General features: G+C 56.7%; 1 protein-coding gene across 3 annotated transcripts in view; it reads right to left on the reverse strand.

Moving 5' to 3' along the window:
* The window catches only part of ATP11A (ATPase phospholipid transporting 11A), a 103,868-nt gene that overhangs the window by 16,141 nt on the left and 63,662 nt on the right, over positions 1–24,065 (reverse strand). For all 3 annotated transcript variants that reach the window (XM_055426731.2, XM_055426728.2, XM_055426729.2), the window contains exons 11-24: positions 22,831–22,981; positions 21,617–21,814; positions 20,738–20,911; positions 19,978–20,141; positions 18,323–18,394; positions 17,258–17,331; positions 11,080–11,183; positions 8,684–8,865; positions 5,771–6,022; positions 4,513–4,687; positions 3,461–3,563; positions 3,068–3,213; positions 2,490–2,549; positions 1,904–2,031 (exon numbers count right to left, since the gene is read on the reverse strand). In XM_055426731.2, the coding sequence (XP_055282706.1) occupies positions 1,904–2,031; positions 2,490–2,549; positions 3,068–3,213; positions 3,461–3,563; positions 4,513–4,687; positions 5,771–6,022; positions 8,684–8,865; positions 11,080–11,183; positions 17,258–17,331; positions 18,323–18,394; positions 19,978–20,141; positions 20,738–20,911; positions 21,617–21,814; positions 22,831–22,981 (1,983 nt within the window). The remainder of the gene's footprint in view (positions 1–1,903; positions 2,032–2,489; positions 2,550–3,067; positions 3,214–3,460; positions 3,564–4,512; positions 4,688–5,770; positions 6,023–8,683; positions 8,866–11,079; positions 11,184–17,257; positions 17,332–18,322; positions 18,395–19,977; positions 20,142–20,737; positions 20,912–21,616; positions 21,815–22,830; positions 22,982–24,065) is intronic.

Consider the following 24,065-nt stretch of genomic DNA (forward strand, 5'->3'; position numbering starts at 1 on the left):
GTGCGGACGTGTGAGGCGCCCACACAGACGCGCCCACATGGCACCTCACTACGTCCAGGGGCCCCTGACCCACTGAGGGCCCCGGGACGGCAGAGCCGGGGCCGGGGAGGACGAGGCCCGACCAACACCCACTCAGCCGAGCTCCAGAGTGGGGCCTGGGGCAGCCCGGCCATGCACACGGCCTCCTGGTCCCCGCCCGTCTGTCCTGTTCTCGGCAGACCCCGTCTCCACCAGCCTGCTGACTGGCACACGTTGTGAGCCTGCAGAGCTGAGGGGTGCAGGCGGGCCTGAGGTCTGCACACCCCTAGGCCACACGTCACACTGTGGTTGCTGGACACACTGCCTGTCACCGCTCTCAGGACCACACCTGGCCCTGGAAAAGCCTTGGGCAGCTCACAGCATGCAGCCATCCTAGCTGAAACCACCGTGGTCGGAGCACGGAGTAACCATGCGGGGTGACAGGAATGTCCCAGCTGACACAGGGGAGCGGCCAGCAGACACTTGCGTGAACGCCCTGGCAGCAGAGGCAAACTGCTTTTCAGACTACACAGGGACCTTCCTGGACAAGTCCTGTTTGAACGTTTTATTCCTCAAAGTGGACTGGGAGACCGCCACGGCAGAAAGAGGGCGGGGTCCACACTCCTGCTTCCGGAAGTAAGGACACAGGGCGTGAGGCGCCCGGCACCCTCGACGGGACTCCCTGAGCCTGTCAGCTCAGCTCAGGAGGAGGAGCTGCAGGACTACCCCCAGGAGCGCGTCTCTCCTGCTCCCTAGACTTCCTCCCGAATCGCCAGGTTCCCAGGACGACCCAGGCTTGCCCTTCTGTCGCCTGCAATGACCTAGGACAGCAATACTCCCGGATCTCGTTTAATGGCTGATCTCTCTGGCGAAGGCCACGGGGCTGGCAAGGTGTCCCGACTGTGTTGGTGGAGGACCTCGCAGGTGAAAAGCTTGCACAGAATTACGTGCTCACACACGTGGGCACACACGTGCACACACACGTGCACAGAACAAGGACCAGCCATACTGGCGCAACGCCAGGACGGGGGGTGGTGCAGGGTGTCGGGACCCAGGCTGCGACCCTGTCCTGTGCTTCCGCAGGTCAGATGTCCCCGCGGGGGACTCCGGACGAACCTCCAGGGAGCCTCTCTACTATCTCTTACAACCACATGCTGAGTCACCCAGTCGCGTCCAACTCTGTGCGACCCCCTGGACTGCAGCCCACCAGGCTCCTCTGTCCGTGGGATTCTCCAGGCCAGAACACTGAGCGGGTTGCCATGCCCTCCTCCAAGGGATCTTCCCGGCTCAGGGATGGAACCCTGGTCTCCTGCTTTGAGGTGGATTCTTTACCATCCGAGCCACCTGGGAAGCCGCTTACAACCACACATGAACCTGAAATGTTCTGGGAATAACATGTTGACTTTAAACAGCCACAGGAACAGCAGCACGCTGACGCGGCCAGAGGTCCTGGGGTGCGGGTCCAAAGCAGCAGAAGAACCTCTTCCTGGTTAGAAGAAATACTTCAGCACCTTGAGATCAGCTCTGTTAAATTTCTTTCTCCCTGAACAGAACCTACTTGACCCTGCCAGGAGCCACCGGGGTCAAGGAGGCAGACAGTGCCATCCCAAGTTCTTTCACAAGGATTGCAGGGAAACACAAACTGGCTTAATGTGTGCATTTCAAATGTGGCATGAATCCTCTCTGTCTAAATGTGGAGAATATTCACTTAAGCCACATTGCTTCCCGTGTGAAGGGAAGAACCTTCTGGGGAAGCGTGTGTGTCAGCTAACTCTGGATGGTCTGGGGTTTTGCTTTTTTGTTTCTGGTCTTTAAGGACTTCAGCCAGGAGTGATCTGCAGGCTGCCCGGTCCTTCTGGCGTCTGCGGTGCAGAGCTCGTGGTACCTGTAGAGGGCAGGGTCCCTCTTGAGCGTCTCCATGGCGACATGCTGCTCCATTAGGCTGTAGAGCAGGATAGGCAGGGAGGTGAAGCTGATGTTGTAGAGCGTCAGGTAGGCAGTGTCATACAGGGTCTGCGGGGCCAAGAAGTGTGTGAGAACAGCGCCCCGGCACCTTGACGAGGTTTCCAGGGAATTTGTTTAAATATGCACACATATTTTCCCTCTGGAGAGACCGACAAACCCGAGAATTCTCAAATGCACACAGAGCCACTCTTCTACAGAGACTGAGGGGCCAGGACGTTTTTATAGCATCATGATGTCGACTGGCCAGGGTGAAGGTCAGGCTGACCCCACTGAGCCCTGCCACTGCAAACTTGCAGCAACAGAAAGATGTGTGTAAGTCTGCAGTTCGATCGCCATCTTCAAGCTTCAGTTTTCTCCGGTCTGGCTGCTTCAGGTGAAAGCAGGTCAGTGGCGGGGTGGAGGTCACCTGGCCTGCACGCCCCGCCGTCCACCCTCCGCCCACCACAGCCACACTCAGGGAGAGCAGGTGGGGCCAGGGGAGCTCGAACTCAGGCCTGACGACTCACCTGCTGTGAAAACCCGCAGAAGAACTGGTATAAAAACTGAGGGAAAATGAAGCAGACGTTCTGAAAGACAAGCCACGGCCACGTGCCTGTTAGTTCAAGGGCGCAGTGTAAGGGGTGTCACTGGGTGGCCTGTGACACACTCCACCCGGGCAAAGCGCCCCTCAGCCGCCAAGATGGGCAACGACTCTAAAACTCCTCTCTCACTCCAGGGGCCCCCACGGTGCAGCCGGGACCAGGCCGGTCTCCCTGCGACCAGAGCAAAGGGGAACTCCTAACAGAGCAATGAGGAGGCACCCTGGGGGTCAGTGTGGCCAGTGGAGACTCAAACTGCACAATGAAGCAGAAACTGCCCAAGGAACGGCCCTTCCTCAACCTATCACAGAGCGGTTCTTAGAGGTTCTACCTTCAGTTCTGAGCGAAGAGGGCTGGGCGCCTCCTCCTGGGAATCCTCCCGTGGAGCCCTTCCTTCTACCGGGGGACGTCACCCCCGTAGCCTCGGGGCATCATGGCCGGCCAGCCTTCCATCCAACCCATCACACACCCCGAGATGGTGAGAGGAGCAGAGAGAGCCTTCCTACCTTATAAAAGAAGTATTGCACAAGCTCGGATATTCGAATATAGTAAAAATGACCGTGAACAAGCAGCATCTTCTTTAAATGCTTAAACTTGGGTATCGCGTAGTCACTGTTTCTTGCAGCCTGACGACCTTCCTTCCCAATGACGCCTGCAAGAGGGCGTGTACGTGCTGCGTCAGCCCTCTTCCGCCCCTCGCAGGCGGACACAGGGACAGGCAAAGCAGGGTCACACTGAGCCGTTACTGTGGGCTTCCAGCCCTGAACGCGCTGCATCGCAGGCGTGCCCTAAACGTGCGTCTGAATCCCACGGTCCTGCCTAGTCTGTGCCCCCCGGTCCAGCTGAGGGACAAACCCCGGGCACTGTGAGAGGCAGGGAAGCGGAGCCCAGGGACTTACCGATGCCCACGTGGGCCTCCAGGATCATGCTGACGTCATTCGCGCCGTCGCCGATCGCCAAGGTGATCGGGTGCTCTTTTGAAAACTTGATTAACTTAACAATCTGGAAAAGAAGTGAAAGCATACTTTGTCATCTCTGTTTTATTTTTGCAGAGGTCATCCACTAACTAGGCAGAAATGACAAAGAGGTCAAAGTTAGTCAAGGAAAATGAAACAATTAAGTTCTTGAAGTGAATTATTTATTATATTCAGTACATTTTATCCATACAGGATAAAGTCTTTTTCACGTTAAAAGCGAAACATACTTAAGCAGAAGCAGCTAAGAAATGAAAGCAGGGAGATGAGCAGAGCAGGCTGGGGGGAGGCTGAGGACAGAGGCAAGAAACATTCTCAGGGGCTGCCCCACTCGCTTAAATGTTGGGGAGGGGCAGTGCGTGAATGCTGCACTCCAGTAGGAGATTGTGCTATGCCAAGTTGCCTTGTATCAAGCATCTATTTTTTAAAATAAGCTGTTCTTTCAATTTTCAAATTTGTCATGTGTGCAAAACCAAATCTGATAGCTGAATGCAATGAATAATTTCCAAAGTTTTAGTCTGTCTCTTTAGTCTTCTTCCCCTACTTATGTGCACAAGTATGATGTTCCATGATGCAAGACAGAAACGATGGGAAAAACTATGGCTTGTCTTCTTGATTCAAGACTGAAACACTAATTGGTATAAAAGCTTGAGAAGATACTTAAGAACCCAAAAGGTAACATGCAAAGACAAAACAGCGCCCTTTGTTCCATTCCGGACATCGCTACACAGGGCTGACGACGCTCGCGGGCACGCTTGGGCCCCCGCAGCGCCGCCCCCAGCACCCCTCAGCCTCCCGCAGCCCCGCCCCCAGCACACCTAGGCCTCCTGCAGCCCCGCCCCCAGCACCCCTCGGCCTCCCGCAGCCCCGCCCCCAGCACACCTGGGCCTTCTGCAGCCCCGCCCACAGCACACTTGGGCCCCCGCAGCCCCACCCCCAGCACCCCTCGGCCTCCCGCAGCCCCGCCCCCAGCACACCTGGGCCTTCTGCAGCGGGGCCATGCGGCAGCAAAGCACGGCGCTGCAGTTCCGGCAGATGTCCAGGAACAACTCGCGGTAGTTGCTGGAGCTCCCGTCCTCCCGAGGCTTCATGATCAAGGACAGCGCAGCTCCGTCGATGATTAAACCATAGTCCTGCATGTCGGCCGAGAGTCTGTCAGGTCACAGAAACCAGAGACATCTCTCAGTAACCAAGTCCAGAGACTCGAGGCAGCTAGCTACTCGGGGGACACCTACCAATGTTACAAATTCAGGAACAGGAATGAAGAAACTGGGTTTTCTTCTTTGGTCAATAATAAGACAGTCTAGACTCGTGGCTGCAAGACCTTCGACTACATTTTAAAATTGTGTGTGAACTTAATGCTCTCATTTCACTGGGGCAAAGCAAACAACAGTTACAACTGGATTCCTGCACAGGTCTCAGCACATCAGCAGGAGAGCATCTATCCTGCCATCCGGAGAGATTGCCCTTTTCTCCCGACCCCAGCCACGTCAGCCCCACAGTCCTGATGGCCACAGCTGGTAACTCCTTGCTACTCTGCCTGTCTTGGGAAGAATGTGGTCATGATACTTCACTTTGCTGGGTTGCAAAATTACAAGGAACAACTCTAAGCCCCAAAACGAATTCTGCAGACCAGGTAAAGGGAAATAGCTTTGTACTACTTACGAATGAATAATTTTAAATTCGTATATGATTAGAGAGCCCCGTTTGCTTTTCCTAAGTTAATGAAAACTTAAGTTCAAATGAAGTCTAATCTCAGATCGTGCATCTAAGACCAGCAAGGACAATGTTGATAAAATGTGAATAAACTGGTGAACATTCTTGGAAAAAACAACTCTTGTGTACTGACTGTTTTATCTTACTTCACAAACAACCATGTGTCATTGTCCCCCCACCCCCACTCTGGCAGAGGCCCCAAGGAATCCACAGCGCAGCCGCCGGGTGTCACAGAAATAGGTGGGCATCGCCTCACACACGACAGTGTGTAAATCAATGAATCAAGCCTCTCTATCCTCTGTCAGCAGTCTGCAAGTGAGCGTGAGCGCGCGCGCACACAACCCCTCCACGCAAAGACACATCACACTTGCTAAAAAGACAAGACTCTGGTCAGGATCCCGACCACAGGACGCTGTCCGGGACCAGAGGACAGAACTGTGTCTGCACAAGGGAGGGCAGGCCACCGCCCTGCCCGTGGAGGCCACCCTGCCTCTGCGAACGCCCTGGACGCCGGCCTACCCTGAGAAGTTGTCCCGGGTGAGGCTGGCGCTGCAGCGCAGCACCGTCTTGCTCAGCTCAAAGAGCACGTCGTGCAGGCTCTGCTCCTCCAGCCGCTTGGTGGTGACCTCAAGCAGCTGCGTGTTCCTGCGGAAGAGCTTGCAGGCGTAGCAGGTGGCAGCCGCCGTCTCCATCTTGTCGCCCGTGAGCACCCACACCTTGATGCCCGCCTTCTGCAGCGCCTCGATGGTGTCTGCTGCCTTCTCCTGCAGCCTGCGGGGGTGGTACGACACACCCTCATCAGCACGGACCAGCGAACCAAGCTGAAGTCCAAGGACTTGGGGCCTGCTACCCTGTCTTGATTTTCACACCCAAGTTACAAAGCACCTGGTGCTGAACCTGTGATTTACTGTAAAGGACCTGGAGCTATCCCCAGGTGGCTCTGATGGTAAAGAATCTAACACAACAGCCCAGGTTCAACCCCAGGGTCAGGAAGAGCCCCTGGAGAAGGAAACGGCTACCCACTCAGGTATTCCTGCCTGGAAAATCCCACAGACAGAGGAGCCTGGCGGGCTACAGTCCATGGGGTTGCAAAGAATCAGACACGGCTGAGCGACTAACACTTTGACTTTCACTTTTCACATTGGCTTTTAACAGCAAAACGCTTCCTGACACCAGATAATCCTCGGGGATGAATATTAAGGAGCAAAATGGCATTTGGTTTTCCGTCTGGCAGGACTTGCTGCTCAGAGAAGATTTGGGGCAATTATACGGAGGAGCCTCACAAACACCAACCGGGAAAAGTCAGAACCAGGGAAACCGGGACCTGGCAAAGAGGTGGCATGCACGCCCGTTTCTTTGCACATAAAACATCCTGATTTTGCCCCCTGTCCAACTGGAGCCCAGGTTCGCCTAAAGAACGTGAAACAGGAGGCTGCCACCCGTGCCCTGGGACTGGCTGACTGGCATCACAGGCTCCCTCAGCGTCAGACGCTGCAGGAAGCACTTGCCTGAGATGTCTTGCCTTTGCCGAAACCTCACGGGAGGAGGACCGTGTGATGATCCTGTTCTACACGTGGAGAATGCAAAGCTTGCAGACTTTACACAACGTGTATGAGGATAAACGGCCCTCTTGACCTTGGTCAGGCTGTCCTGCCATCCATGGAAGTCTGGCATCAAAGCCACGCCTGCCTCACGGAGGGGGCTGGTGAGGGGAGGGGGAGGGGAGGGCTGCCCTGTCTTCTAGATCTTAGAGGCCTAGCTGTTGACAGGTGTGTATCAGGGATGTGTCGTATTTCTGTCCAGTGCTGAGAGGAAGGAAAGCAAAGGATTCTAACTGGGATGATCTGGTTAGAACCTGGGGGAAACGTCCTACTATTCTAGACACAGAAAAAACATCTGTGAGTTCGTCATTGTTTTAGGAAAAGTAAATGAGGTTCAAAGGGATCTGTGAAGGTGCTGGCTAGAGATTTTCAAGAAATAACTTGTGGTCAAATAGAACCACTTCAAAGCCACCCCCTCCCATGTCCCGGGGGTCCACTCTCAACGTCCTGAGGTCCCAGCTCCCCACCAAGGCCAGCAGCTCCCACAGCTCTTGAGAGGCCCTCGGCTGGCGAGGGTCCCTCCGCCCATGAGAACCTCCCCCTTCCCCCTACTTCTTCCAAGGACCAGTCCCCCCTCCCCAGACAAGCAGCCCCCTCCTGAACTCTTGTCCTCACACACGACCCATCACCATGCTGTCCTGTGACCACAGCCACTCTGTGCTGAGACATGCTTCCAGGAGCAGAGGGGTCAGGACTTGAAATAAGAACAAAACCAGCCTGTCGGCCAACTGTCTGCTGAGACCGAGGACCCGGAGAATGCCGACCCCCAGGAAAAACGGAGGTTTTGAGATCAGGACCTCAAATCCTGGACCAGTGCAGACCTTCAAGACTTTTAAACTGAGGGGCTTCCCTGGTGGTCCAGTGGTTAAGAATCCGCCTTGCAACGCAGGGGACACCAGTTCAATCCCTAGTCTGGGGAGATTCCACATGCTGCGGAGCAACTAAATCCGTGCACAACTGCTAAGGCTGTGCTCTAGAGCCCAGGAGCCGCAACTACTGAAGGCCCCGCACCTTGAGCCTGTGCTCTGCGACAGGAGAAGCCACTGGAATAAAAACCACGCACCGCAACTAGAGAAAGCCCCCACTCGCTGCAACTAGAGGAAGCCCCCGCATGCAGCCGCGAGGACCCAGCACAACGAAAATAACTATTAAATAAGTACTTTCAAACTTGATGGGAAACAAAAGCTCAGTAATTTCCTGACGTTTCTGTTCCATCCTTTTAAGTTGGGGTATTTTTTTTTCTTTTCCTCAAAATAAACTATAATCTGTTCCTTTCACTGTGTTCTTCAGACAACACATGGACATCCCTCGTGAGAGCTGGGACAGGCCAGTCCTTCCTGTGCAGAGCTTGAGAGTCTGAAGCTGGTCATCTGAGCGGCTATTATGGTAAGCTTTTGCAATCTTCTACTTCATTATTTTAAATTTCTTCAGTGAGTCATGACAAAACTGTGAAGGTCTAAAATGTTTACACTTGTATTTGGAAAGAGCTAGGGGCTCATTTAGGAAGAGAATTAGTTATTGATTCCATTCTAAAGAAGAACTGAAAAACAGCCCTGTATCTCGACTGTTCATAACTAGGTATGGAAATGCTGGCATTCCTGGTTTCTTCTGGCAAAATGTGACTTACAGGCCTCTTACTGGTGGAAAGTCTGGTATCACCCAGGCCTGACCCCTGACCCCTGCACGCTGTCACCCAGGGCAACTGGAGAGCCTGCCCAGCCCGACGATGCCCCCACCCCCGACCCTGGGCACCCCCACCTCCGACTCTGGGCGCCCCCACTCCCCCTTCATCCTATCACGGTTTCTGAGAACAAGCACAGTGCGTCTTTACCGATCCTCCACAGCTGTGGCGCCAAGCAGGATCAGATCTGTCTCTATTTGCTCGTAGGCCTCTGCTAATTTCTTATCCCGGTCCTGAAGCGCCACCTTGGCGGCCTGCAGCAGCTTGCAGATGCCTTCGTACTCTTCCGGGTCGAGCCTCTTGTAGGCCACACATAAGGTCCGGAGCCCCTCCTGCAGACGCACAGCAGCACAGACCGTGAGCCCGAGGGTCATTCCCGGAAGCTTTCCCGACATCCGCTCTCCAGCTGAGGCGACAAACCGGAGAACCCGAGACCCCCGCCCACAGTGCTAGTCACCTACAGCTGAGCTGCTCATGAGCACATTAAATACACACAGTCACGGCCGACTGGGAAGTGTACAAACTAGTAAGCATGGGGACACATGATACAAACCAGGGCTGTCGAAAGATAAGACTTCAGTAATAAAAGACAAGAGGATAATAACCCGGAGTTGTCCCAGAACGTAGAATTGGAGTGAACGGTCAGCAGGAGCTTTAGGAATAAATGGAGCCCTGTTTGCTAAGGCAGATGTGGGCCTTCCCCACACAGAAACGTGAGTGGAAACGCTCTTCTCCATTCCTCCTGCTAAGCACCAATGCTACCAAAAGCCCAGACACTGGGCATGAAACGACAGCGATACACAAGCCAGACTAACACAACCCAAGGAGAGAAAACGAGCCACCATCTCTTACAAACACAGATGCAAAGGCCTTCAACAGAACTGCAGTAAACTGAAGCCAACAGCACATCCAAGTGACTATTTACACGACCAAGTGGGATTCATCCTAGGACTGCAAGGCTGATTCAACATATGAAAATCAATGTAATATACGACACAAATAGAATAAAGGAGGAAAAACTCATACGATCAACAGATGCAAAAAACAAAAACAAAACCCCAGCATCTGACAAAACCCAACCCCTTTGCGTGATGTTTGTTATTTTTCAGCCACTCAGTCGTGTCCAACCCTTTGTGGCCCCGTGGACGCAGCACGCCAGGCCTCCCTGTCCTTCACTCTCTCCCGAGTTTGCTCAAACTCACATCCACTGATGATCGGCTATGCCATCCAACCATCTCATCCTCTGTCGTCCCCTTCTCCTGATTAAACCACTCAATAAACTAGGAGGGAAGAAACTTCCTCAACCTGATAAAAGTCACACACGGAAACTCGGCCAGCATCAGACTCAGTCAGGGAAGAGTGAAAGTTATTCCCACCAAGGTCAGGAACAAGATCAGGATGACTGCCACTTCTATTCAACATGGCACTGGCAGTCTTAACTAGAGCAAACAGGCAAGACAAAAAAGGCATCCAAGTTGGAAAGGAGGAAATAAAGTTACCTCTGTTCTCAGGTGATAGGATTTTATACGTAGAAAACTCAAAGGGTTTCACACACAAAAACGTTGCAACTAATAATACACGAATTCAGTAAAGGTGCAGAATACAAAGTCAGCATTCAGAAACAGTTGCATATTCTATACACTAACTATCCAAAAAGAAAGCAATCTAGAAAACAATTCCATTTACAATAGCATCAAAAAGAATAAAATACCTAAGAATGAGTTACACCATGGAGGTGGGTGAAGGATTCATAGACCGAAAACTACAATACGTTGCGGAAAGAAGTCACGGAAGACCTAAGCAGGTGGAAGGTGTCCTGTGCTTGTGAATTCCAAGACAATATTCCCATGATGACAACACTATCCAACATGAACTATAGATTCTGTGCAACCCTGATCAGAATGCCAATGGCATTTTGTGGGAAAGGGAAAACCCACCCTAAAATTCAGGTGGAATCTCAAGGGACTCAGAATAACCAACAATCTTGTAAAAGAACAAGGCTGAAAGATGGGACTCACGTTTCCTGGTTTCAAAAGTCACGGGAAAGACACCAGTAACCACAACAGTGTGGTCTTAGCAAAGACAGACAGAGACGAACAGAACAGACCTGGGAGCCCAAAAGGGAGCGCCTGCATATGTGTCCGCGCGACTTTTTACAAGGATGCCAAGGCCGTCCAACAGGGAGAGAACAGTCTTGTTCAACCAATGGTCCTGAGACAAACCTCTGACGTCCTAAGAACAGACTGAGTACTCACTTCAGGTGAAATGTGGAAGAAAACTGAACAGGTGAAGTCACAACAGAAAGTGCCGGTCCCTAGAAACCTTCGGGACGAAGATCTCTCTCCAACAGCATTTCACTGTGCTTGTCATTCTGGATGCAACGCACCCCCTCCAGCCACCAAAGGCCAACGGAAGGCTGCGGGGGGCGGTGCCCCGCTGGAGGGGACACGGCTGGGCCCCCCGCAGTGCGCCCTCCTGCCGCCCAGCACGGCCCCACCCGCCGCGGGAGAAGAGCCATGAGGACGTCCCACTCCCCGGCAGCTCACCACCGCGTTGCGCTCCACTCTGGATCGGATCTGGTCCACTTTGCCTTCGATCACTCGGGGAAATATGGAAGAATCTGCTCCTTTGCAAAACAGGTAAATTTCTCCTAGAAAACAAGGTGAGAAGACTTTCATTGACTCACACTATGGGGAAGGCGGAGATAGCTTTCAAACGATGCTTTTATTAAAAACAAAACTGGGCCACCAGTGCCGAGGCTGTTGCAGAAATGTCGACAGACCAGTTGACCTGTGAAGTCGGGAGAACATCAAAGCCACAGACTCCCGCCCCCACAAAGCCTCATCTTATTCCAACAACCCCAGCGTCTCAGGGGAGTCGGGAGCAAGGACACTGGCTCCGGGCAGCCTTCCTCCCATCACTTCCACCAGCTCCCTGGCAAGGAAGCGAGAGAGGGATGAACCACCGCAGGACCGGGCTGGGGGCTGGGCGTACGGACACAGGAGTGTGGCCGACCCCAGTGGGCAGTGCGCTGCTGGGGCGCCGGGCGCGACCATCGGACTCTCCTCTGTGTGCGCAGAGTCACAAGAAACATCTGTGGTATGCCCACCCCCCACCTGCTGCCCCAGGCACTTCACACGTGTCAGTGCTGCGGGCAGGCTCCTCCCTCCTTGAAGTGGAAGGCTCCCCCTTAGTCAGGTCGGGATGAAGGGGACACGGCATCCATGCCGACCCACAGGTTGCTGGCACCGGGGCTCCTCTTTTACGAGGAATCTCTTGGCTTGCAAAGCACACAGCTCTGCTCGTGGCAACACTGAGGGGCTTGTCTCTGGGACCTGGGTCTCTTCCGAATTTGTCTTCAGACAGAAATTTCAGAACATCAAGAAGCCTGCACACTCTTGGCCCTTGACTCAGGACTCCTGGTCATGCGCCCGCCAGCCTGGCACAGAATCCACGCGGGCACCAGCTGTGGTTTCCACGCAGTGCTCACATGTCACATGACTCAGAACAAGTTCTGCGGTTCAGCCAACTCTGAATACTGATGCGGTCATTCTTTGTCCTAAAAAATCCCCGAGGACTCATGGTAGCGGCTTGTGAACGACTGAGAGTTCCCGCCGTCCTGACCTGTCTTCCCTCTGTGCCTGCTGGAGTGTGAGATGCCTTTAGCCTAAAGCTGTGGTCAGGCAGACAGAGCACGTCCGGAGTGCGAGGCGACGTGCAAGGACCAGAGAGGACAGTGCTGGGCAGAAGCTTTAGTGCCTGCTTCTCTGCTCTGTGAGGGACCGAGAGGTGGCGCCTCCAGAGCAGTGCACACACACGGGGGCTGGGACTGTCAGTGAGCGGCACCTGGGGTCGGGCAGTGCCCGTGGCCGCAGCGGCTTCCAGAGCGGGCCGCCGAGCTCCGGGCCGCAGGGGGCTGTGGCCTCCGTCACTCTGTGCGGCCGGTGTCAACACAGGGAGGAATCACTGCTTAGAGAGCAACTTCCTTCATTAATGGTGAAGGGAACGGCAACCCACTGCGGTATTCTCGCCTGGAGAATTCCATGGACAGAGGAGCCTGGTGGGCTCCCATCCATGGGGGGTCACAAAGAGTCAGACACGACTGACTGACACTTTCACACTTTCTTGAATTAAACAGTCAGTGCCTCTGTGGATTAACTGCTGCTGCTGCGGGCTCCAACAGCCTGGCCTCTTCCATGAAGCCCTGAGAGGTGCCCCAGGAAATCTCAAGGAAAGGACTTTCAACAGCTCGATTGCCAAGAACATAAGTCCTTCCCGCACCCCAGCGCCTGCTCCAGGCTTGGCCACGCTGTTCATGGCCTAAGTGGAGCTGCTTGAGAAGATGCTGCGTTCCAGCCCCGGGTACGAGCAAGGTGCTCCGGGCAGTCCAGGAGAGCGTGCGGACAGGGCGGAGGTCAGCGTGTGAGCAGCGGGGGCGTCGCTTCCTGCCGTGGTGGTCGTGATGGCTGGCTCACGGACTGCCCCCAACACGGTTCACCGCCTAGAACTCACATCTGTGTGGGGGAGGTCACAGGGCAAGGAGCCTGATGGTGTGAACTTCGGCAGCCAAACACCTTCGTCCTGGATAAGCCGAGTGCTGCCCAGAGGCAGCGGAGGTAGCACGCCAACCGGGGACTCGTCTCCAAACACGACGGGCAGTGCACTTCCCATGTCCTGCCGGCCCTGTGGCCACGTGTTCAGGACCAGCGACATAAAGTACTTGAGCTTTCACGGCACTCACTGGTGTGAGTCTCGTGGGTGGAGCTGTCATGTCTGATAACCCGGTTTGAGGCGAGGGAACCCTGCGGGTCAGAGAAGCAGCCCTGACTTGCCCGTGGAGCATGGTTTCCGGGGTGCGGCTGAAAGATGGGCTTCGGCAGCCCCCCTGACGTCCCCATCAGCTCGGGAGACAGAGCAGGCACTTCTGGTCAACACAGTGTGAGGACCCCGGTGATGTGGAACCCTCCCACATGCCCTCGGACCATCCACAGGCTGGCTCTGTTTATAGTTTCAGGGCAGCATCTCTGTCTGCCTGCTCGCCGGGCAGGTCTCCAAAGAGAAAAACAGCCTGGTATGGCCTAGTTTCAAGAAACAAAAGCAAGTAAGATGCCACGTCTCTTGGTAAGATGCCATGGGAAACTGAGTTAGCAAGCTGAGTCTGGCAGTATTTACCACATGCTCAGCACTGCGGCAGCGGACACACTGTTGACCAAGTGTAGTTCCCCATTCAGGACGTTTGCAGCCCAGACAGGACAGGAGAAGTGACAGCTCATCAGGCCAAAGAAGCCACAAAGGCCGCTGATAGGTGGTCGAGGAGATGTCCTGGGAGACTGGCTGAGGTGGGAGAGTCCAGACCAGGGAGGCTCTGAGGTGGGAGAGTCCAGACCAGGGACAGGGTCTCAGGTGGGAGAGTCCAGACCAGGGACAGGGTCTGAGGTGGGAGAGTCCAGACCAGGGCAGGGTCTCAGGTGGGAGAGTCCAGACCAGGGACAGGGTCTCAGGTGGGAGAGTCCAGACCAGGGACAGGGTCTGAGGTGGGAGAGTCCAGACCAGGGACAGGGTCTGAGGTGGGAGAGTCCAGACCAGGGAGGGTCTCAGGTGGGAGAGTCCAGACCAGGGACAGGGTCTGAGGTGGGAGAGTCCAGACCAGGGACAGGGTCTCAGGTGGGAGAGTCCAGACCAGGGAGGGTCTCAGGTGGGAGAGTCCAGACCAGGGACAGGGTCTCAGGTGGGAGAGTCCAGACCAGGGAGGGTCTCAGGTGGGAGAGTCCAGACCAGGGAGGGTCTCAGGTGGGAGAGTCCAGACCAGGGACAGGGTCTCAGGTGGGAGAGTCCAGACCAGGGAGGGTCTCAGGTGGGAGAGTCCAGACCAGGGACAGGGTCTCAGGTGGGAGAGTCCAGACCAGGGACAGGGTCTCAGGTGGGAGAGTCCAGACCAGGGACAGGGTCTGAGGTGGGAGAGTCCAGACCAGGGACAGGGTCTGAGGTGGGAGAGTCCAGACCAGGGAGGGTCTCAGGTGGGAGAGTCCAGACCAGGGACAGGGTCTGAGGTGGGAGAGTCCAGACCAGGGAGGGTCTCAGGTGGGAGAGTCCAGACCAGGGAGGGTCTCAGGTGGGAGAGTCCAGACCAGGGACAGGGTCTCAGGTGGGAGAGTCCAGACCAGGGACAGGGTCTCAGGTGGGAGAGTCCAGACCAGGGACAGGGTCTGAGGTGGGAGAGTCCAGACCAGGGACAGGGTCTGAGGTGGGAGAGTCCAGACCAGGGAGGGTCTCAGGTGGGAGAGTCCAGACCAGGGACAGGGTCTGAGGTGGGAGAGTCCAGACCAGGGACAGGGTCTGAGGTGGGAGAGTCCAGACCAGGGAGGGTCTCAGGTGGGAGAGTCCAGACCAGGGAGGGTCTCAGGTGGGAGAGTCCAGACCAGGGACAGGGTCTCAGGTGGGAGAGTCCAGACCAGGGACAGGGTCTCAGGTGGGAGAGTCCAGACCAGGGACAGGGTCTCAGGTGGGAGAGTCCAGACCAGGGACAGGGTCTGAGGTGGGAGAGTCCAGACCAGGGACAGGGTCTGAGGTGGGAGAGTCCAGACCAGGGACAGGGTCTGAGGTGGGAGAGTCCAGACCAGGGACAGGGTCTGAGGTGGGAGAGTCCAGACCAGGGAGGGTCTCAGGTGGGAGAGTCCAGACCAGGGACAGGGTCTGAGGTGGGAGAGTCCAGACCAGGGAGGGTCTCAGGTGGGAGAGTCCAGACCAGGGAGGGTCTCAGGTGGGAGAGTCCAGACCAGGGACAGGGTCTCAGGTGGGAGAGTCCAGACCAGGGAGGGTCTCAGGTGGGAGAGTCCAGACCAGGGAGGGTCTCAGGTGGGAGAGTCCAGACCAGGGACAGGGTCTCAGGTGGGAGAGTCCAGACCAGGGAGGGTCTCAGGTGGGAGAGTCCAGACCAGGGACAGGGTCTCAGGTGGGAGAGTCCAGACCAGGGACAGGGTCTCAGGTGGGAGAGTCCAGACCAGGGACAGGGTCTGAGGTGGGAGAGTCCAGACCAGGGACAGGGTCTGAGGTGGGAGAGTCCAGACCAGGGAGGGTCTCAGGTGGGAGAGTCCAGACCAGGGACAGGGTCTGAGGTGGGAGAGTCCAGACCAGGGACAGGGTCTGAGGTGGGAGAGTCCAGACCAGGGAGGGTCTCAGGTGGGAGAGTCCAGACCAGGGAGGGTCTCAGGTGGGAGAGTCCAGACCAGGGACAGGGTCTCAGGTGGGAGAGTCCAGACCAGGGACAGGGTCTGAGGTGGGAGAGTCCAGACCAGGGACAGGGTCTGAGGTGGGAGAGTCCAGACCAGGGACAGGGTCTGAGGTGGGAGAGTCCAGACCAGGGAGGGTCTCAGGTGGGAGAGTCCAGACCAGGGACAGGGTCTGAGGTGGGAGAGTCCAGACCAGGGACAGGGTCTGAGGTGGGAGAGTCCAGACCAGGGAGGGTCTCAGGTGGGAGAGTCCAGACCAGGGAGGGTCTCAGGTGGGAGAGTCCAGACCAGGGACAGGGTCTCAGGTGGGAGAGTCCAGACCAGGGACAGGGTCTCAGGTGGGAGAGTCCAGACCAGGGACAGGGTCTCAGGTGGGAGAGTCCAGACCAGGGACAGGGTCTGAGGTGGGAGAGTCCAGACCAGGGACAGGGTCTGAGGTGGGAGAGTCCAGACCAGGGAGGGTCTCAGGTGGGAGAGTCCAGACCAGGGAGGGTCTCAGGTGGGAGAGTCCAGACCAGGGAGGCTCTGAGGTGGGAGAATCCAGACTAGGGGAGGGTCTCAGGTGGGAGAGTCCAGACCAGGGAGGCTCTGAGGTGGGAGAGTCCAGACCAGGGGAGGCTCTGAGGGGGGAGAGTCCAGACCAGGGGAGGGTCTCAGGTGGGAGAGTCCAGACCAGGGAGGGTCTCAGGTGGGAGAGTCCAGACCAGGGAGGGTCTCAGGTGGGAGAGTCCAGACCAGGGACAGGGTCTCAGGTGGGAGAGTCCAGACCAGGGAGGGTCTCAGGTGGGAGAGTCCAGACCAGGGACAGGGTCTGAGGTGGGAGAGTTCAGATCAGGGGAGGCTCTGAGGTGGGAGAGTCCAGACCAGGGGAGGGTCTCAGGTGGGAGAGTCCAGACCAGGGAGGCTCTGAGGTGGGAGAGTCCAGACCAGGGGAGGCTCTGAGGGGGGAGAGTCCAGACCAGGGGAGGGTCTCAGGTGGGAGAGTCCAGACCAGGGAGGCTCTGAGGTGGGAGAGTCCAGACCAGGGAGGCTCTGAGGTGGGAGAGTCCAGACCAGGGGAGGCTCTGAGGGGGGAGAGTCCAGACCAGGGGAGGGTCTCAGGTGGGAGAGTCCAGACCAGGGAGGCTCTGAGGTGGGAGAGTCCAGACCAGGGGAGGCTCTGAGGGGGGAGAGTCCAGACCAGGGAGGGTCTGCAGGTGCGGATGGGGTGGGGGACCCAAGACACTGCCTTGTGTGTAAACTGTGGGTGGGGAAGGAATCGCCCTTGGGATGGGTCACCGGACTTCCCCTCAAGGGAAAATCCAAGGATGACTAAGCCAGCCTAAGATGTTGGGGCCCAAAGAGGGCTGGAGGAGAACAGCTAGTGCAGATTTATCTGTGTTTAAAAGGGAGAATATAAATGGTTAAATCCTTAGAGCCCTACAGAGTTTAGGCGCTAGAATAAAGCATAGTCACAACGGACCATTTGACAAATCAAAGGGAAATAAATTTCTACCTGTAGCAGACTTGACAATTACACTCATTCGCCTTCTTACTGAGTCGAAACTCAAAATTTCCAGCAACTCAAACCTGAAAGAGATTGAAAACGCGTTTTAACGATCATCTGGCTCAGTGAGTCACAGCATCTGGGTGACGACCAGCCTCCCCTGTGGGTGACACAGCCCCTAAAGAAGCGGGTGGGTCGTCAGCAGGGCACGGCTGTGAGGCTGCCCAGGAATCCCTGGCCGCACCGAGCGGTGGCGATGGCCTGAGAGGAGCTGTCACCTGCCTGTCCAGCTGGAAACCAGAAGCTGGACAGCAGTGTCACTGCCCTCCCAGGGGTCACACCATGGCGCCAGGAGGCCCCCAGGGGCTTTGGGGAGAAGCCGCGGCTGACTGTGGCTGGAGAACCCCGAAGCCCCTTCTAGAGTCAAGGGTTCACCACCTCCCCCACACCCTGGGAGTCTATTTTTCCAGAACAGAAATTTAAAATCCCGTTCTTTGAGATTGTCACCAAATGTTACATTCCTTACCAACTGCGCCATCTCCGTGACAGCTCACTAAAGCTTATTTACCAAGGAGAGATGGCTACCCCATCGCCCAAGTCAAAATCGAGACACAGCACGTGTGTGTCTAGGCTGGACAGTCCCTGAAGGTCAATATGCGAAGTGCGACATCCCTGTCTGACTCCTGCTCGGTGTTTCTACAGGACCCCGCCTCCACGGCCTCGAACGGGCTCTGAGGATGTAGGATCCCGGGGCCACTCCAGTGGGAGGGCCTGTGTCTTCCCTCTTGTGGGGGCCAGAGCATGGCCTCAGGGTGTCAGAATGGCCTAGAAGGTTCCCGAGCTCCGACAGTAAAATGGTCACTGCATGGCTTCACTTAGCCTGTCAGACGTGGCACCACCACCCAACCTCTCCTCTCAGCGTCTGACTCAGACTCTGGGCGTTCTGGCGACGTTCTTGGGGTCGTTACCGACAAGAGGGAGGAAGAGGCACGGGAGGGGTACAGAGGATTTGGTGTTTTCTCCGGCGAGGAGACGCTGGAAGACGCTATGCCCGCTCCCAGCCGGCGTCCTCACCTCTCGACGACGCTGTCCCTGTTCAGCAGCTCCATGTAATTGTCCTTCAGCCTCAAGTACGTGAAGCCAAACCTGTGGGGCAGACAGACCCGGGGCTAATGTGACCTGTCTCCTCCTCACAGACATTTCTGTTTTATACTTTGGGAAAGCTTTCCTTTTGGAGAAGAAATGCTTCTAGTAAAACGGAGACTGTAAGCTGCATGGTGAAGTCAGTACTGAATTTATTGTCTCAGAAAATTCCCCACGAGCCCAGGGAATTGGACGTGGGAATGGCCGCTCGGTGCTTCACACGAGATGAGATGCTTCCTACTGGTGACGCTGAAGGGCAGCAGGTCTGGGGACTGGGCCCTGTCTCTACTATCGGGGGGCCCTTCAGAGGTCAGAATTAGGACTCTGGGAGCCTGTCAACCTCCAGGCGGACGCTCGGTCTACTGACAAGGAAACCACAGCCCAGCTCAGCACGGGGCCGCAGGGCACTCGACTCGTGACGTCCATCCAACACCGGCATGTGCGGGAGCTCTGCCCACGCTGGCCCAGCGACGGGCTAGAGGAAACGGGCCTGGCTCCTGACGCGAGGTGCTTACAGGAAGAGGATACGCGCTTGAGCATCGCAGCAGCCTTGACAGGACAAAGACGCTGGGGCCTGTGGGTCAGGGCCCGTTGGCCTGGCGGGAGCTGGCTGCCGAAGGAGAGGGGGCTTGGGGGTGGTCCCTGTGATTGAATGCGCCTTAGTGCCTAAATGCTCGTTTTCCAAGAAGGGATAAATCTCACTTGCTCTGAGAAATCTGCCCTAGGTGCATGAATACGTATGCTGAATACACAGCAGACACACCTGACATCACTTTCAAACTGCAGGAAACATGCAGCGTTTAGTCCACGACAAAAACGTGGCTCCCATTGGACTAGAGGCTCTGAGGGCAGTGAGGCGGAAGGCAAGCGCCCTCACTGATTTTTTAACTGAAGGGCAGTTGACCCACACTATGAAATCCACTATGGTGTGAATTTCAGGTGTACAGCGGGTGACTTGGTTCTTTCTGCAGCTAATATTCCGCTGCAAGTTATTATGAGGTTCTGGGTTAGTTCCCTGTGCTGTGCAGCGAATGCCGCACCTTCGGAGTTAAATCAGGTCACTGGCGATGAGAATGGGAAGATGTGAAATTACGCATCTGGAGAGAAGTGTTTTCCCAAGTGTTTGCGTAGAGCCCCATGTCACGAGGCAGCAAGGACTCCCAGTAAAGAGACCTGAAGGAGCTGGCAGGACAGGACTCACAGTGAGAGAGCCCCAGCACCCAGCCCAGCCCTTCTCATGCTGGGTGACTTTGCGGAAGTTGCCTGACCTTTCTGGACGTCAATATTTTAGGATGGACGAGGAAGACTTGTCATAAAGGATTCTAAGACTGCATCTTAAAAACGTCTGTGCGTGTTTGCAGTGGCCTCTAGTTTACTGCAGAAGTTAGAAGGGAAAACCACTAAGACAGCACGAGGAACCCATACCCGCTGCCGTGGGGATCAGAGGAAGGCCTGAGCCCGGAGGCAGTGACCACCTGGCCCCCACCCCAGGGGCCTGGTCAGGATGCTGCCAGGACGCGTCCATGGTGACGGTGCACAGTGCCCAGAACACCCTGCCTCCAGGACCAGAGTCACCCGACACGCACCGCTGGATGCCCTCAACCAGGGCCACCTCGTCGGGCGAGGACGAGATGTAGGCAGAGCGCTTCCCCGAGTCCGGGGACTTCTGGGGCCCGTCCACCTCGTCGTCATCCTTCACCTGGATGGTGTGGCAGAGACAGAGGGCCCGGAAAAACAGCTCCTCCCGCTCCTGAAACACAGCACAACCCACAGCTCTAAGCACGTCCGCTTAAGACAGAAGGAACCCAAACAAGACGACAACCAGCAAAGCAGGGCCTGCAGCCGTCGGGGGTGGGGAGTGCTAGCTCTGCCTCTGGGGGTGGCAGTGGAGTCCAGGCCAGGCAAGGTGGACATGGACTCAGGGAGGCGGCAGACTCGTTTCTGGGAGGGCCTCCTGGGTGACCGCTGACGAGGGCAACGGCCCCTCCTGGAGGGAGTGAGAGCCGGAGCCACAGCACCAGGCTGTGTGCACGTGTCCACGTGCATGCGTGTCCACCACTGCACGGCTTGTGTGAGCACGTCTGTGTGCAAGTGTGTCTGTGTCCACGTGTGAGCGCGCACCGTCTGCAGGGGGCCCGGCTCTCAGCCCACAGTGACCCAGCTCAAGTGTGACGTGAGCTGGCTCCAGCCCTGACGTTGCGGCTGGATTCACCGGGGACGCCTGCACCCACGTCTTTCCTTCCTGCGAGTCCCAGACCCTGGGACAGGAGGGCCCCTGGCTCTGTCCCGAGACAGGCCTGTGGGACAGGCGGGGGCGGGACGAGGGCAGGAAGCATGAGCACCTACCCGCCCGGTGGCGCCTGGCGAGGCGTCGATCATGTCGATGGCGGCCGCGGCGGGGAGCACCTGGCCGTTGCAGACAGCGTGTGGCACGCACACGTGGCCCTCCACGCAGCACTCCTTGAACTCCATGTTGTTTTCGGTCAGGGTGCCCGTCTTGTCCGTGAACACGTACTCCACCTGCGCCACGCGGCTCTGCTGCCACTGCTGCCCCCGAGGGGCTTGGACCCCCACCCGGCGCCATCCCTCCCCCCCACCGCGCTCTGTGCACGGGGGGCCCAGCTGAGTCCACCCTCCGCCCCCTCCACGGGGCTCCCGCTCGGGGCTCCCACCCACACGCCCTCTGCAGGGCGGGTCCTGGCTGTCACACCCACTTAGCAGATCAAGACAGCGCAGAGCTCAGGCCCCAGGCTGGCAGCCTGGAGCAGCTCAGTGGAGGGGTTTTGAACTCTCTTCACGCCACAGCCGGAAGCTCCATCTCACTCTGCCCACCCTGACGGTGACGACCTGGGGCCACGAGGCCTGAGAAGACGGCTGGGGGAGCTGAGGGCTCACTGCCAATTCACCCCAATTCAGGCCCTTGAAGCGCAGAATCAGCCCCGCTTAGAAAGGCCACGGGTGAAGCAGTGTCGATGAGTGAACGTCACGAGTCTGCCTAACTTGTCGACACAGAAGCACCGCACTGTCACACAAGGAAGTGGAAGCCGCTCTGCTGCCATCTGTCTGGGGTAAGTCTTATCTGCTCAGGGATGGCAGCGTCCCCCTCCGAACACCCAGGGGGTCTGCCTGCAGGCTGAGAGTCACGTGGCCTCTGGAAACCCGAGGACACAGGCGCGACGGGCTCCCCCGCCAGCCAGTGAGAGAAACCATTCTGGAGACACTGACCTGCCCCAGCTCCTCGTTCAGATCCGAGGTGTTGACCAGTGGCCCTTCCCCCGTCTCCTCGTCAAACATCTCCTCGTCCCAGGAGATGAAGTAGGAGCCCAGGAACTTCTGCATCTCCACGGTGACGTACATGGACACGGGGATGATGTAGTTGAAGAGAACCATGAAGGCCAGGAAGTCCGTGAAGGCCCTGAGGAACTGAGAGGGCCCAGCGTGGTCACCGCCAGCAAGGCGACAGCTGGGGCTCAGCTTAGGTGGCCCAGCTCAGCAAGTGCTGCTTGTGAATACGGGTGCTTCAGACCCAAAGGTGAAGACCCCCAGGGGTGTCGGGGCGGCCTGCTTCCCTCTGTCTGCCCACCTCGGCACCGAGGCTGGCCCAGGATAGGAGCGGCCCCACACCTGTGCTGCTGGTGGGCGGTGGGTCACCTGTGAGCCACACCTGGAGCCAGTGGGGGCCTCCCGCCGGGACGCCGGAGGACACCGAACAGTGTGATTGTTCTGTTTCCTCTGCGATTCCGAAAAATGACCAAGCTTAGCTCTGGACAAGCGGCTTTTCTGTCTAGTTTCGTCCTTATTTCTGAGCCATTTAGTCTCCTGGGAGGCTGGACTGAGCACAGGCAAGAGGCAGGGGCCCAGGCTGGGATCTGTACATGGCTCAGGTAGATGCAGTAGGCCCAGCCAGAAAACGGTACCATTTCAAGCAGAGGAAGTGGAAGTGGAAGGGAAGTCGCTTAGTCGTGTTCGACTCTTTGCGATCCCATGGACTGTAACCAGTCAGGCTCCTCCGACCACGGGATTTTCCAGGCAAGAATGCTGGAGTGGGTGGCCATTTCCTTCTCCAGGGGATCGTCCCAACCCAGGGATCGAACCCGGGTCTCCTGCATTGCAGGCAGATGCTTTAGCATCTGAGCCACCAGGGAAGCCCCTAAGTAGAGGAGATTTAATTAACACACTGGGGACTTGCCTGGTGGCCCAGTGGTTAAGACTCCGTGCTCCCAACATTTAAGGTTCGCCCTTATGAATTTAGGATGGAAGCCAATACCTTTCCAGACCTGAATATTCAAATACCCAAAGAAGGCGGAGCGACCAGTGCCTATAGGGGCGGGGGTGCGGACGCAGCTGATTCTCACTGACAGCAGTGTGTCTACACCAACAGCTCATCACCCCGTGCCCCCAGGTGTGTGCGGCGCCCGCCCGCAGGGGCCTCCTGGTACCAGGTTCCTCTGTCTCTCGGCCTCCGTCTTCCGGTTGTACCACGGCTCATCCCGGAACGGCTCGCTCTGCCACACGCACTTCAGGACGGTGTTGACGAGCGCCTTGCTGATGAGGATGCACAGGTACACGATGAGGAACACGTTCATTGATCTGAAACACGAGACGGTGGTGCAGACTGAGTGCCTGTCCCCCCGGAGCCCCAAGGCGGGCGTCGGCTTTCTCACCAACGTTGCAATGAGCACGCTGCGAGCAGACAGGAACAACACAGCAAAGGGTTTTACAGGGCCCCCCAACCAACCGTCAAAGCGGAACAAGCAAGTTCGTCTACATGAGTCCACTCTGGGCGCTGGCCTGTGTTTGGGGCCACAGGGACAGAGCTGGGGGCAGGGAAGTCTGGCGGACAGGAGCGCAGGGCACGACCGCCCTGCTCAGGGGCTCCTGCATGGCCTAGGGCTCTTGTTCACAGAAGCCCCGGAAATCAATGTCTTCTACCATGAAGCATCAGCCAGTGCGTGCCCAACCCGGAGGAAGGCGGGAGGGGGCAAGCAAACGCCTTGAGTAGGAAAACCGCCGAGTCCTAAGCCAGTCCTTAGCAGCCTACGAAGGAGGTCTGATTTTCCCAGTATCTGAGACGGATTTGTCGATGCAGACATCAGGAAACTAAGCATCCTTCCTTAATAAGAACCGACGGCCCAACTTCACAGCTGATGCAGCCACAAGTGGGCAGAGACCCAGGATCCCACTTGAGGCTGACTTGCCAACAGCAGACAGCGGTGCCCCGACAGTCACCCCCAAATCACTAAGGGGCCAGTATCTTTTTATTTCACAGCGTGTGGTCACTCGGCCGTCCGCCTCAGGTTAGGGACGTGCTGTATTTTGTGAGGCGAAGCAGACGCCACCCAGGCCACATTTTCTTACAAACTCAACTCTGTCCTGACTTATCATCCAAAGGCTTTTACTGTTTAATGAAGACGGCTGGCTCTGCTCACACTTTCCTCGGTGAAACCACATCAGAAAAGCGAGCTAATCTCAACTTTTTCACGGGAGGACCTGACGGGCATCCACAGCTGACCTTGACCCAGATGTCCGCACTCAGGTGGGGAGTATACAGACGCGGCTGGGGTACAAGGCATCTACAGCCCCACGAAATAAGATAGTCTATCTAAGATCTGAATCATCAGCCCAACCGTCTGCCAGACCTCATGAAGGAGCTGCTGATCAGACCAAGAGGAAA

This window comes from Moschus berezovskii, chromosome 13, assembly GCF_049115385.1.
Source record: "Moschus berezovskii isolate FMDL1 chromosome 13, NW_MosBer_1.0, whole genome shotgun sequence".
NCBI classification, from domain to species: domain Eukaryota; kingdom Metazoa; phylum Chordata; class Mammalia; order Artiodactyla; family Moschidae; genus Moschus; species Moschus berezovskii.